The following is a 15351-nucleotide window of genomic DNA, read 5'->3' on the forward strand; positions in this document are numbered from 1 at the left end:
GTGAAAAAAATAAATTGTTTCCAGACTATGAACAGATGGTTTGGCAAATATAATGAAAAGTGTGCACACAAAATAAAATACCACTCTCACATTTTCAACTTGTATCTTTGATGGCTTTGTCCCTTATTGCCAAGTAGGATTGTATGTGACTTAGTATTCATTTAAAAAAAGCCAAAGAATGTTTAAAATATTAAAAAACAATGTCTAAATACCTGGTATATCCCCACAAATCACTGGCTCCCACTAGTTGGTCACCTGTCAAGTAGGTGTTGTGAGAAGATGAAATAAAATAGTCACACAATGGCTGGGTCATGTCTTGGTAGACTCTCCTGTTCTGGCTTTTAAATATTGAACAGTCGTCTGAGTTCAGGTACCTTATAAATCCTTCAAATGTCAACTGCCTTTTCTCCCTCACTGGACAAAAACAAAAGGAAAAACATCTCTGTCACAAAGCCCCTCTGATGTTTATATCTATGTACTTTCTGAAATTTTTAATAGCCTGTTCTGAACACTGCTAAAGGTTACACAGCACAACACTTTCCTGCAATTTTAAAATTCATAACAAATGTATAAATAACTCAAAAATCAGATACATGTGACTCTGGAGCTGAATTGCTGTGGTTCAAACTTCTGAGAGGAAATAAATGTGTTTTGACGCTTTTATTCTTCTATGGACAGCAGTAAGAAGAGTTTTCAGTAGTCCTGATTTAATATAAAGTAAAATATTTGTTGTTTACTTTGTAAAGTAACATGACAGGCAATTTGCTAAGAGAATATTCTTATTTCTTTTAAGACAACCAGGATTGTTCTCAAAATTCAGACAGAATTATCAATATAATCTTGCAGAAACTAGCACTAAACATCTTCCCCAGAGGTGGAAAATTCCAGATAAATGCTGATCAAATTATGTTTAGAAATATTTGAAATAAAAATAGCATCTTAACAAAAGAAATAACTGCCCACACAGATGAATTGAAAACCAAGCTTATTACAGTACTACATTTAAAATAGAATGAACTAATTGAGTCCATACCAGTGATTTGTTCTGCTTTTGACTGATTTAATGGCAAACAGAGCCATTACACTGCCAGCTACTGCTCCCAATGTCCTGTTTCAAATGCACTCATTTGGTAAATGATATAATGATATAATCTCAAAATATGACAAATAATACAATAAATGATATAATCTCAAAAGTCAGCTTTGCTTCAAAACAGAGTTTGAATTAGTGAGGAATTTTGCCCAGTTCTTACTCTAAAATAACTTTATTATCACCAAAGCAGGTCAGCAGTGAACAAGCAGTAAATAATCCAAGACTATTTTATGCTAACAATAATTTAGAAGTCAATGTATACAGAGTTGAGGACTGGAAATACCTGCAGGAAAACCCCCTTTTCTGCCCTGGTAATTCTACAGCTGTAAGAATCAGAATGTACAAGTTAGAATTGCTATTATCAATCTTTGGGGTGTGACAGAGGGAAAGTTTTACACCTGAATGAGAATTTACAGAAAATAATTCTTTCTCAATTACACAGGTGTTTGAGCTAGAAAACTTGCAATGTTTTACAATGATAAAGAAAAACAGAAGGCCATCCAGACATCAATCATGCATTCGCCTCACCATTGTTACTCCTGCCAGAAGTCTTCCTCAAAATATTCTTCCACACTTCCGTTGATCAAGAATCCACAGATAACCCAGTAAAATCATTTCAACAGCTAAATAAGTTATTGTCAGGAAATTTTCCATTATTAGGAAACAGAAGTTTACCCTGAAACTCTCTTACTGTCCAAAATATTTGTTCAGTTTGGTCTTATTCCTCTCCTCTTTTTCCACACTCTTCCACTGATGAAAACTGCTCTCACACTTCCCTCATTCCAGCGCTTTCCACAAAAACAAATCCGAGCCCAGGCATCTTTCTGTTTCAGATTGCTGATAAGTTTCATTTTTCTGCTCTCCAGCAGTGCTGTTATTCTTTCACAGGAGATAACAGGATACTATTTCTTCAAACTGCTACTCACCTTTACCATTTTAGAGGGGTTTATATATTTATTATTTGCTCCATTTTTTTTCCAGCAATGGACAGTGTCTAGTTTCTTGGATGTTCCCTTTCTAAAATAGATATTATATTGGATCTTTTCCATTCTTTCAATTCATCATTCATTTGCCCCCTATTTTCAAAAGTAACCTTTGACTTGTATTAGCCAAGCTTGTTACAGTCAATTTCTAAGAACTTGGATTTGTCAACCTGTCCTCACTGACCTGATTACATCATTTAAGAAGGTCCTACCCTGTTTCATCCATATTTTTGCCTGAGATCTTACTCAGCTTAATAATCTTACAGAGGAATTTCTTTGGTCTTTTAACTAAGAGATTGGCAGGATGACTTCTTGCCACCCCGATGACTCTTGGAAAGAGTATTCTATTTCGTATCTTGACTTAGATTTATCCACATGCCCGTGTTATATTGTTCTGTACTTGTAACAATTGGATTCAGTTTCTACTTTCTGGATCTTTAAAAATCATTTTGAATTTTTTTATGTTACTTAAAACAGGATACACTCATCCTGTATGCTTTGCCTATAATGAATTACATGAACTGTCTGGATTTCATTTCTGATTAATTTGTTTTTCATGGTCTATGTATTTCTCTGAGCAATTACAAGTAGAGCTAGTAACTATTTGTGTGTGTGAGAGTGTGTGTGTGCACGTGTGCATTTTTTATTTTCTAACAATTCTTACCTTTACTGCATTTATTTATTAAGTTAGTGAAAAATACCAGCTTTTCAAAGTCCTGCTTTTTTTTTCTGAATTATTTATGATGTTTTCCTGGCTGTTCTTGTCATCGACAAAAGTTAACTGCAATATTCTCAAGAGAAATTAATGTTTATGCAAATATGCTGATGAGCATAATCCCCCAAAAATGAACATCTAGCATTGTTTTGTTAGTCAATATGTAAGCTCGTGGACTTCAGAAAAACATTCAGCTCATGTCTCCAATCAACAGACTAAAAATCTTTGTATTTTTACAGGGCTTATTACAGGCCCTTACATTTCTGAGGAATAGCCCAGTCACACTATTTCCTGACCATTTACAGACATTTTCTGCTTCTCCATTAAAGGGAATGGGAATTCATCTCCATAACTATTCCACAGTGAAAAGACTTTCATCAAGGCCTTACATTTCTCCCCCAGAGGAACCTCAGTCTTTTTCTCCATTAGGACCTTTTAGCAGTAGTTAGTGTGCACACACATATCCATTCCTTGTAAGAAAAGATTTCTGTCTTCTCGTTGCCTCTTTCTGTTCACAAAGTTCACCTATTTTTTTCTTGCCCTCCTCTTTTGGATAGTGTGGAATTCATTTTATTAGCAATATTCTTTCATATTGTTTGGATTTTTTTAAATCTGATTTAGGAAAAAAATATTTTTCTCATTCCTCCTGTTAAGGTAAACTCCAGCTCTGCCATATATGCAAATACTGTCACATCAGAGAGGAATTATGGATACAACCTGAGTATTTGAAAGACTCTGAGTGCATTATACATCATTTTCAGTGTTTATAACATTCTGCTTTCGTATTTATCTTGGAACATCTTTGAAAGTATTTTTCTTCCTCTTTGGAAAGAAAAAATTGGAAACTTTCATAAGATGTTTGCTGCCCTGAAGGCCTGTAGAGTATCCACACTGAAGCAGAGAAAACAAGTAAGAAATCATTCTGCACTGGCCAGAGCCTCCTGCAAGACCTGTTTCCTCCTGGAGGGTCTGAGTACAACCTGCAGCCTTCTGGGCTGAGGTAGAGGCTGGGGAGTGGGGAAGAGAAGAGCCTGAACTGAATTTGAGACTAGGAAATAGGGAGAAAGGTTTTTTCCCATGGTTTTAAATGTCTGTGTGGGCTCTTTGTTTCCTAAAAGCTAAATCAGTAATTAAATGTCTGTGTTACTTGGCCCCCAGAGATAGCGAAGTGGGTACAGATATATTTCCTGGGAATTTTAGGGGGAAACTCATGAAAAATACTTGCAATCAGAGACCAGGGTGTTCCTCTGCTATACTGGAAGGAGGAAGCTTTCAATCATTATTAAAAGTCAGGTAGAAACATCATCAAATTGAATTTCATACTATGAAATTTGACTACTTTACAACACAATGAAACATTCACGCTCTAAGGGAACAGTAAAGAGAGAAGTATTTCCTTGACTAAAGTAAAAATACAGTTATTCCTATTCCTCTCTGAGTTTATATTCTAGGAGGTTTTTTTCTACCTTACTCACACCTATAACTGGTGCATGCTGGAATAAAGTATCTATCTGAACAGCTCAGTTCAGTTTCCTAAGGTCTTGTATCTCATAATCCCCTTCTTTTTAAAATTTTCCCTGAAACTGGATAAGACTGGATATTTACACACCCTTTCATACATCTGAACTATTGTGCCTCACGAATCCAGCCACAGCCATTGTCTTTGTTGAGATTTTTGTCATCTTTCTTGTTTCACATGATTTTTTATGAAATCTGGAGGAATTTGGCAGAGATGTCTGCTTTATTAAGTTTGTTTTACATTGGCCAATGGGATCAAATGCTCTCTTCTGCCAATTTATGCTCTGCATCCTGCTCTGTCTCTCACACACATGCACAAAAAAAAAACCCAAAAAAAACCCTCATGACTGTATATACTAGGAATAAACTGAAAATAGTATTTTGCCTCACAAACATATTCTGGATTACTCAAAGTCCTTATCTGACAGATGCACCAGGCTTGTATTGTTATTTACAAAGCAAGCTGGTTTTTTAAGCCAGGATTGCATTTTTGCCCTGTTTTTGTATTGCCTAGCAGTAAAACAGGCAGGAGTAGAGTCTTTGAATGGCACTACATTATAAATAATAATGTGATGCACCTTCTTATCCTCACTCTGCCTCTAATCCTACCCATGTAAATGAGAAGTATTTTTTAAAAAGACATATATACTAAGCTTAAAAAAAATGCATTTAGTTGGCATGTTTTCTTTAATCTCATTTAATGAGTCAAAGCTTCCATTCAAAGCTAATAGTAAAATGGGCTGATAATGGGGTGTTTGGGAAGAACAAAACTGAAATTTGGGTGTTAGTAAGACACAACTGTCAGGTGTGAATCACATATTCATATTTTGTGATCAATTCCATAGAAATGGCTCTTTCTGCCAAAAATGCAAGCTTTTAGCACACACATGAAAAAAATCTGCTAGTGTAGCATTTTGACATTAAGCATTTGAATTGTATAATAAAAATGAAAGAGTAATTCATTCCTGAACTAGCTGCAGTACCCACAGAGAGTAAATTCAGAGTTATCTGGCCTAATAATATTTGGAAATCTCTCTGCACAGATGTTAGGGATACACTAAATGCCATAAATGGATGTATTTAATGTATATGTAAAATGTAGTCATTTTTTTTCATCTTAATTGTTTTAATCTTGACATACCAGTGCTATCACATTGATGAGAGAATGGTCATTACTATTAGCAAACCTGTCCATCAAGTGTCAAAACCTGCCCTTTTCCCTCTCTGTAAAGCACAGGGCAAGGGTGACAGATGAGTCCAACAGATCATCCTGATGAAGAATGCTCTGTAGCAAATTCAGAATGACAGTTGCACAAAATGGTCTATCACAATACCATATGAATCATCTCTCATGTCAATCATCACTGGAACTTTTCAATAAATTTGTCTGAGTGGGAGTTTGAATTCACTCAAAGGAGCATGAACAATACAGAGATTATTTTGTTCAGCAAGATTACTTCCAATTATGAGACAAACAAATTTGTCACAGGTGAAGAAACAAACAAGAATTTGGCTCAGCATCTGAAATTTAAACCAGATACCAAATTAAACCTATAGAAACATCAGCTGATGTTTTCCAATGGACTGAAGATTTTTCATCGTTTAACTGTGTTATAGCTTTTAACTTTCCCATCAAAATAGGCAACACAAAGTAAAAGGAAGCTTTTAAACTGGTAACTTGTACAATTAATAAACATTAGTTCCTCTGCAAGAGTAGAATATGTTCAATAAAGTACAGTCAAATTTGAAAAGCAGCCTCAAAGAGCAAAGGCATAAGGAGTCACGTGTTTTGCAGCTATTACTGGACAGTAAGTGCTTCTTAATGAAACACCAAAAGTTCTCTGTTTCTCATTGAAAAAGTGACATTTTCCATTTTCTTCTTCCACACCAGATCAGCATAGAAAACCTGGGGTTTTATCCCAGAAAAAATATTTTCCCCTTGTATTTTTGTTTTTTTTTTTCTTTTTCTTAACCAGTTATCAATTCCACCCATTTTCAAAGACTGGGAACCAAGGAAATTAAATAATTAAACACACTCCACTGAATAAAATAACAGCTTCCAACAAAATGCAGCTATATCCTTTTCATAGCTCAGTGATTTGGTAAATTTTGGGGTAAATTTTGCAATTTTTGGTAAATTTTGCCCCAAGTTGAAATCAGTGAAGCTCAGAAGTGTTACACCCCAACTTGAGGCACCTTTAAATAGGTGAAGAACGTGTCAGTGATTTCTGAACCCCTCTTCATCTCAGAGTTCTAGGGATTCAGAAAGGGCGACCAGGCACCTCTGAAAATCTTACACAGTGCTTCTGCAAGGGAGTCAGAGGGACATCAAAGTCTTGTCTGAAGCCTTGCATTGTCACTAAATGACTCAAGGGAGAGAGGACAGTGTAAGAAGCAGACCAGAACAATGGCAGAGAAGAACCTTAAGAAAAAACAAATTGAAAAAGGTTTGTAATGAGCTGAAGGACAGAATTTATAGAAGGGCTAGGAAAAAAAATACAAAGAAATAAAAAGAAAAAATAAGACAGCAGAAAAGGGAGAAAAATGAAAATAAATTGAAACACAGGAAGAAAAAACAATAAATAGATGAAAAGACATGTTTTAAAATAAATAAAGATATGAGGTTTTGCAAAACACAGTCATTGAGAGAAGCACAATAAATCAGAGCTAGAAATCAAATATTTTAACTGTCCATACCTTCATCAACTGGTTCATACTTCATAATAATTTCTAAGGCAGTTATTTCATTAGCTTCAGTTTGAAATTGTTCTTTTGCAAGAAATTTCAGGAGCTGGCCATCAGGTAGAATGTTGCCATCTGTTGAGTAAGCCTTGAATAGTTCTTCAAATTCAGGTCTGTGCACAAGAGCTCGATAAATTGCTCTGAAGTCCTCCATAGTAATTATTTCTCCTGGCTGTTTGTCAGTGGTTTTCTGAGGAAAAAAAAAAGCAACCAAAATAATTTTTTTTTAAAAATCAATAAAACAATATTCATATATACAAAATAATCTACCAAACATTTTTTATAACTGACCATAGGAGTAAGAATCATGGAAGAATCCTCAGGCAACAGTGACTACAATCAGATTACACTCTTCAACTTTTAGATTACACTTTGTGTGCTACAAATATTTTATATAAAGTAAAATGGACCATGTGACATAATTAGCATCTAAATAAGTACAATAAATTTAGATTTATTGCATTTTTAATACTAGAACACATTGTAGAAAATCTCTGAAATGCTATGCATTAAAACAAATGTGCAGCATAAAACTTATCAAGTGGAAAATATATTTAGTATAATACCTCTCCAACATCTATTTACACCAAATTGTAATACTGTCAGTGAAATTTGCATATAAAACCAGCAACCAGTAATCTTAAAAATGAAATAAGGATGACCAAATTCTCAAGAGATCCAAGTCTTATAACACTTCAAATAAGAAACACTATTAAAATTTGAAGACAATATTTTATAATAACCTATGACATCATGTTCTATTCTGAACAAGCCAGAATGTTTAAGTTAGATTAGTTATTCACACTTTCAGAATTCTTGAATTGCAAGCTTGTTTTCATAGAGCTCACAAAATGTTAGCATAGTAATTAATTTCAGTGTTTCAGTATAAAAGCCAAAAGAAAAGCTAAAATGGCAAAAGAATTTGAGTAGAATAATATTTTTTTTCCATTTCTGCCTTTTGTGTTTTTCTCAGGTTTAACAATTCCATTTTTCCTTTAAAATTTTCTATTCAAAATAAGCAACTGCATGCGAAATATAAATGTTTGTAACATTTTAGCCTGAATAATTCTTAAAGGTTGCCAAATTAAGAGAAATCTGCTGACAAAATTGCTCACAAAAATCACAAACAAATGGCAATCCATTGCCTCAGTGATCATCATGGTAAGCTGATGAAAATTCCTAATTGTTGGCTGCTTAAACGGAAACTACCAAAGAGGCCAAGTTCCAGCATCCAAAGCATGGCACTTACAATGGCTGGGTTGGCTTCCACCAAAGTCTCTATAAACAGGAAATTGCTTACTTGAGCTCTGGCTGCTCTTTGAGCAAGATTTTGCATTACTGATAAATTAGATTGGTTTTGAAGCCATAGCACAAAACCTAAAATTTAATGATCCACTGCCAGTTCCTTCCTACACAGTACAGTTCCTACTGTACTTCTGAATAAGTAAAACAATAGGAGTAAAAATATATTAGATAACTAAAACAAGTACAAAATTAAATTTCATGAGGGGTTCCAGTGAAAAGATCTTACAAATCAGTATTTCAGTATTTGCTTTGAGTTTGTGAAAGAGAATAATAATGATTTTTAACAGAAATCACAAGCAAGAAAATATTTCTGTACAAATGCTAATTATACACATTTCATTACTGCTGAAAAATTCCCCCTCTAAGGTTGATATCTTCAATCCAATTTTTAATGTTCTTAACAATACAGCAAATTTGCTCATAACCATTAAGCAGGAAAAGAAAATACCAACTTATTTTGGAAATAAACAGTCTATCAGGACTTGGAAGATGTTCACTTAGTTACTGGCACAAAGAGAAGCTGGGCAAAAAAATAAAGTTTCTATTTTAGTTGCCTTTTGATGAAATACAAGCAATAGAACTACACAAGAGAGCTCTCCAAATTAAAGTGATAAAAATCATGTCATTATAAAAATATATTCTTACAACTTTTGGGTGTAGTTTTTGGTCATTTCTATTTTTATTAATGCACATCAAGTCCTTGCTGTTCAGAAAAAGAAGAGGCAAAGAGTCTTGAGAGAAATTATATGAAAATTTATTATTCCTTAAAACCTTAATGTTTATATTGAAAGACTATTACAGTGAAAGAGTATTACAGTAAAACGAACTCAAAGAGAACAAATAAGAAGAAAAAAGCAAATTATTCCTTAAAATTAGTTTTCTATAAAATGTATTTTGCTGGGTATAACCATTAGATTAACTGCTGATGCATAGTTACTCACAATGATGTCAGTGAGATTCCCTTCCAGAATGCTTTGAATTTGCACATGTTATTACACTGATTAAATATTTGAGCCCCCCAAACTACTGAACACCTGTAAATCTTTCTCAAATAGCAAAGAACACCTATCAGTACTGCTACAAATAACTAGATCAGGCTATTGGGTATGGGAGGTTGATAAATACAGCTAGATCAGAATTGTTCTTTGCAGCTCACTTCCCTCAAATAATTCCTCTCTTCTCTACCCACAGCTGACCATCACTCTCAAATTTCTGCCAGAAACCAAAGTAGGGGGAAGAGAGAGGAATCAGTGAGAAGTATTTTTAAATTCTCAAGAGGTTCTCTAGGTTGGCAAATATCTCCTTGCAAGTTCAAAAACCACAGGAAGCCTCTCCAGCTAGGGTTGAGCTCATGCTGCTGGTTTTACCTTGGCTTTACAACAATGAGAGAGGAAGACAGGGTGAAGAAAACCTAGTGCCTTCCTTCTCATGACCTAAAAGTTTCTGACTTGCCATAGTTAATTATCCTCTGCCAAATCAGGACAGAATCAGCCAGCTGGCTGCAACATTCTCAAAAGAATCATATATAAAAATGTGTAAATAAATAAATTTAGATGATTTAGATTTAGATTTAGATTTCATTCCCTTAGGGAAACAGCATTACCAGACAGCTGTTTTGGGGGAAAAAATTAGGTAAAAGGGAAAATCTTACATCTTTTGAGTCATTACATGAAGAAAATGTACACCCAGCATGTGCCAAGGCACACAGTTTTGTAGTATTTGCACACTGGGACAAGATCTGCTTGGCAGTAGTTTGCTTGCCTACACTAAATTAACTTATTAAGTCCAGTTTCAAGCTGTATCATGTAACCTTCATGGAAATCTCTTAAACACTGCCACATGTCAAGGCCAAATCCTTTCCCTGGAGTGCAATTCACATCCATTCAGGCACACCTCTTAAATACTACAGGAGAGGTGTGGTGGAGAACAGAATGAATGTGTGCTGGATCTAAAGCCTGAGCAGCTCCGACAAGACCAAGTTGTCCTCCTGGCAAGAGGATTTTGAGGAAGTTGCTCTCATGGCTTTGCCCAGCATCAGACAGGCACGTCTGGGCTCGTTAGCTTGATCACAGAAGAAGCTGAATCAGATGAAACCAGAATGCTTCAAGTTTTCTCAAGTGTGGTCATGTTACAAAAAAAAAAAAAGCTGGGAATCAAGACTGATGTTGTCAAGCATTGGAACAGGCTGTCCAGGGAAGTGTCTGAGTCACCATTCCTTGAAAGTATTTAAAAGACCTGTAGATGTGGTGCTTAGGGACAAGGTTTAGAGGTGCACTTTTCAATGTACTAGTGGTTGGACTCAGTGATCTTAGAAGCATTCTCCAACCTGAGTGATTGTGATTTGGATGCAAGCCCTGGGTTATCTGTTTTACACAGAAACAAAAGACCTGGAGGAGGAAAATTCTTTGCTGATTTTGCAGACCACCCTAGCACAAAATACATTTCCCAAAAAATTAACTTGAAAAAAGTCAGCAAATATATGATGTGTGTAACTGAACTTCTAAACTGTTAATTGCTTAATGTACATACACCTTACCTTGTAAATATGTCTTAAATGGTCATCACGAAACTTTATTTTCAGTTTATCAAGCAGCCTCTTGCAACCTTCTAAATTAATACTCCCAGTCTGGAAATCATTTCGAATGAGATTCCAAAACCACGTATGAGACGTGAGGTTAAGGAAGGTTCTGGCCCATGAAATTGCCCATTAATGGGGAGGACAAGGGGGAGGAGTTTAATTTTGTTAAACCTAAGAAGATTGTGCTTTCCTTTTCTCATACTCTAAAACATCCTTGTCTTCTGACCTGTGAGAATCCAGCAGGCCCTGAGGTGTGCAGGAAGAGATTTCTGCTCTGTCCTCAGTGACCAGAAGGGCCAAAGGGAGGGTTTGAAGAAGATCAGAGGTGCTCAGGGTGCAGAAAGGGGTGAGAGTGAGAGGAGGGAAATGTTGGGAGGCTGAGGGGACTCAGCAGTGGCAGGGAATGGCGGGAAATGCCGAGAAACACCAAGGAATGAGTGCCCCCAGCACTGTGCCCCCCCAAACCTTATCAACTGGCCCTGGCTGACGGGACTGGCTGCCCCAGGCCATCCCTGCCTCCCTCCTGCGTGCCCAGGCCATCTTGAGGCCTGAGGAGAAACAGACACGTCGGGCGGCCCCAATGGCAGCTGTCACAGGGCAGGGAGGGGAGAGGAGGAGGAGAAGGCAGCAGAGAAAAAGGATATCTCTCCTCCTCCATGGTGGCTGTGCTCCAGCCCCCTCACCGGAGTGGCATTGCCAGCCCTCGCTTGGGCTCACCGTGGGCTCCTCATGCCCCTGTGCGCTGTTGGAGTGCCATGGAACGTTCGCCCCCCCATCCCTCCAGTGTCGCTGCAGCGCCGCTCTGGTGATGTCACAAACCACAGGCAACCAGCACAGGCCCCTTCCTGCCACCGCCCCCGCGCCCTGCCACCATCGTGTGCCTTCAAAGCGCCTCCCAGGCCCTGCCCTCATCCGCCATCTCCCACCCTCAGGATAGCCCACACCCCAAGGCAGGAGATGCGTGAGGCCGAGCAGGCCTTCTGCAGCCAACAGTGCCAACGTCCCCCTGGGGACTTAGGCCAGCTTTTGGCCAGAGGTCTCTTTGCTCTGGTGCAAGGTGACAAGCTGGTGAGGCAGGAGGTCACCAGAACATCTTCCCCCAAAAAACCAGGAGCAGCGTGCTACCAACCCACTGCAGCAGCTTGGGGGGAAATCCCTTCTTTGGGCCTTGGGGAACCAGCCGGCTCCACGGCATGGGGTGAGGGTGGATGTTGGGGAACGGTGAGAGGCCGCCCCAAAGGGCTGGAAAGCTAACCCAAATGGCTGGAAGGCCACCCCAAAGGGCTGGGAGGCCATCCAAGTTGCCATTTCCCTGCAGGGAGCTGCTGTGTCCTCAAAACCAGCCTGGGCAAGAGCAGCTGTCCATGTCCACGCTGTCCTCCTGGCAAGAAGATATTGAGGAAGCTGCTCTCATGTGCCTCATGCTTTGAGGCACACCAGTATCAGCCTTCAAATCACTGGGACAGCTTTTGGAAATCAGACTGGACTTTCGCCCTTACTCCATTTCCCATTTCCCACTCATTTTGCAGGGATTCTTCTCCAGGCAAATTACTTCAATTTGCCAGCTTCCATGTAGCTGTCAGCAAGGCTGAGTGAGACTCTAAATGTGACAGACCAAAGGCAGTTTGCCACAGGTTTTACGAAACTTGTGAAAGCCGAGGACAACAAGTTTTGTATTGGCATTCTGGAAAACATTCAGGTTTTGTCAGAGGATGTATGGGGGAAAAATCTGTCAAGGAATTCCCTGTTACTCACACTTTTATGGACTGGAATAAACTATGGAATGATCAGCATCTGAACATCAAGGTCTCCAATGCTGAAGTGCCTCAATGCTTGCTGAAATACTATCTTTGCTATGATGGCCTAAATAAAAAACAGGGGGGAAAGACAAAATGGAGTTGTTTAATTGATTTTTTTCTGGATCACTCAGGAGAGTACAGAGACTTCCATCAGTCAATCACCACTTTAAAAATAATTCAGGTCTGCAGTGACTGGAAATAATCTGGGGGTTTTTTTGGTCTTTTTTTTTTTTTCCACTTTCTTCATGTACTTTTCAAGTACTTTACCAGTAATGGTCAAAATGTCAAAGGCAGCACAGTGCCACAGGTGAGATAGTAAGCAAATTCTTATCTTCTTTTGTAATTTTAACCAAAATTACCAAAAACTACTCACTTATGTAACATAACACCAAATGAAACATTGATTTTAAGGAAGTTGGTAAGGTAGAGCAGCAAAGATATTGGGACATACTATCTAGATTTCTTTCACTGCTACAGAACTCCTGTAAATTCCGCCTTCAGGCTTTGCTTGTGTATTTATCTCTGAATGCCTAACACAGGCACATGAACAAAAGGAAGATCAGGAGGAATAAATTTCTTATATATAGTGCAGAAGATATTTCAGGACTGACCAGGGATGTAGGCTGAATGCTGCAGCATCAAAGAATAAAGTAATGCTACTCCCTCTCTCCCAGTACTTATCACAAAGGCCAAAGGAATGCATGGGATTTTGGTTTACTTTCAAACTGTGATAGTGATTATTTCCTAACACTTGTCACAAATTATTACAAATGCCTACCATCCTTGCTGTTTTCTGTAACCATAACTTTTAATTAGAGTTTCAACAGAAACAAAGTTTAACTTCAAGCACTACTGTAAACACTACACTTGGGGGGAAATAGTGAATATTTAAGCATTATTCTTACAAATATTAGATGTTTTTAATGGGAGCATAAGATTTTGCTGCTGTTCATCGTGGCTGGTGGGAATTGCAGTGCCACATGGGTTGAACGTGCCCTTTAGTAAATACTCATCTTTATAAATAAACACTCATCTGTGGCTTCAGAGATTCACTGCTGACTGGCCATGGTTGCCTTCCTTGTCTTGTCAAGAACTATGCATTGCTATGGTTTCAAGGAGAAAAAACATTGTGCAAAAATGGGCATCTTCAGGTTACTCTTTTGAAGGAAAATGAGGATTTTGCATCACTCACTGCCCTCTGATTTGGGAGGTTCCTTTCTCTATGTACCTGGATATGATAATTAATTTCCCAGAGAAACCAGTGCAGTTGAATAGGGAGAAAGATGGAGCACAGAGAGCATTTTCTGTGCTCCCTAGGTTCCTCAGAGAGAGCTGCATTACCTAGGGGTCATTCTCTTTTCACCCCACAGCTGCTGCTGAGATCCATCCAACACCAACCCACCAATCCATTAGTGCCTGTGCTGCTGCTGGACACCATTCAATGAGCAAGCAGCTGTCTTTACATGGAATTTGGTTCAATATGTCATTATTTGTTCATTGAAAGTAAACTTAATTTTATTAAAAATGTTATGCAACCCAGGCTGCTATAATGAAGATGGCCTGTTGGGAGTGTAGTTTATATCTGCAGTACAAAAAACAGAAGAAATTCTGGGCATGGATTTAAGTGCTAACACAGATATAACACTAGAGATTCTGGACTAGAAAAAAAATCACTTTTTTCACAAATATTAAACACTAACAAACAAGTGGGAATAATACAGAACAATGAAAAAGATTAAACAGTTAAACTACTTTCAGTTTCAATATTTATTCCACTAGATCAATGCCTTATGAGATGCAAATATATGGCATTTTGCAATACACTTTTTGGTTCTGTGGAATTAAATTCTCTCTACTTTAAAATGCTGTTTCTATATGGCAAAACTGTAGCAAGGAGTGCAATAATAAAAAACATTTAATATTGCAGTATCAGTCTATCAGTCTACCTTTATGAACTTTTCATTTTCTTTCAATTTCCTTCCTCTGTAAAAGAGGGAATCCGTGAAACCAGAATCTGCAACAAAAGCTGCTGAGAAAGATGGAACTTCAGCAGAATAAATGTTCTGATCTGACTGAAAATGCTCACTTATTTTTTGCAAGTCTATGAAATTAATCTGGAAAAGGTAATTACAAAACAGGCTTTGTTCGATTTTCCCTCTACATTCTCCAGGATGGGCTTGGATTTTTTTATTTTTTTTTTAAATTCTTTTGGAAAGTGGAAACTTGGGGAAGAATAAACATTATGAGAAGAAACTGAAGGTGTACAACCCAATGGAAAACTGCAGGGAACTTTTATTTATACACTTTTGTGGCTCTGAATATCTTTGAGACTTAGTTGCAACTGCTTGCTTTTCTGTCTATAAATGATTTTTTGTTGTTGCATAGGGAATACATGCCAGCTTTCATTATCTTTATTCCTAAAATAGCCTCCTTTTCTCTCTAATGCTTTGAAAACCATTCACATTCTTGTAGCTCCTTGTGAATCCCTCTCTCTTTTTTTTTTTTTTTTTTAGTTCCCTGTATTTCTGTATTTTAACAAAAGAAATGAAGGATTGGCATATCTAATATATGCATATTTATATCTGCAACAAAACCAAAAGTTCAAGTTGCCCAGCTGT

The 15351-nt window shown here is 37.5% G+C and overlaps 2 protein-coding genes across 2 annotated transcripts in view; one reads left to right on the forward strand and one right to left on the reverse strand.

Annotated features, from left to right (window-relative positions):
- The window catches only part of PLCZ1 (phospholipase C zeta 1), a 46573-nt gene extending 34908 nt beyond the window's left edge, over positions 1-11665 (reverse strand). Inside the window, exons 1-4 of the mRNA XM_038154935.1 lie at positions 11652-11665; positions 10893-11043; positions 7007-7241; positions 213-414 (exon numbers count right to left, since the gene is read on the reverse strand). Coding sequence (XP_038010863.1) covers positions 213-414; positions 7007-7241; positions 10893-11043; positions 11652-11665 — 602 coding nt within the window. The remainder of the gene's footprint in view (positions 1-212; positions 415-7006; positions 7242-10892; positions 11044-11651) is intronic.
- Positions 11666-11891: 226 nt separating this feature from the next.
- CAPZA3 (capping actin protein of muscle Z-line subunit alpha 3) lies at positions 11892-14791 on the forward strand. The gene is given in 5 exon segments (XM_038154936.1): positions 11892-12132; positions 12217-12434; positions 12436-12670; positions 12673-12740; positions 14726-14791. Coding segments are annotated over 5 exon segments (828 nt in total).
- Positions 14792-15351: the final 560 nt, after the last annotated feature.

Source organism: Motacilla alba, chromosome 1A, assembly GCF_015832195.1.
Source record: "Motacilla alba alba isolate MOTALB_02 chromosome 1A, Motacilla_alba_V1.0_pri, whole genome shotgun sequence".
Classification (NCBI taxonomy): Eukaryota; Metazoa; Chordata; class Aves; order Passeriformes; family Motacillidae; genus Motacilla; species Motacilla alba.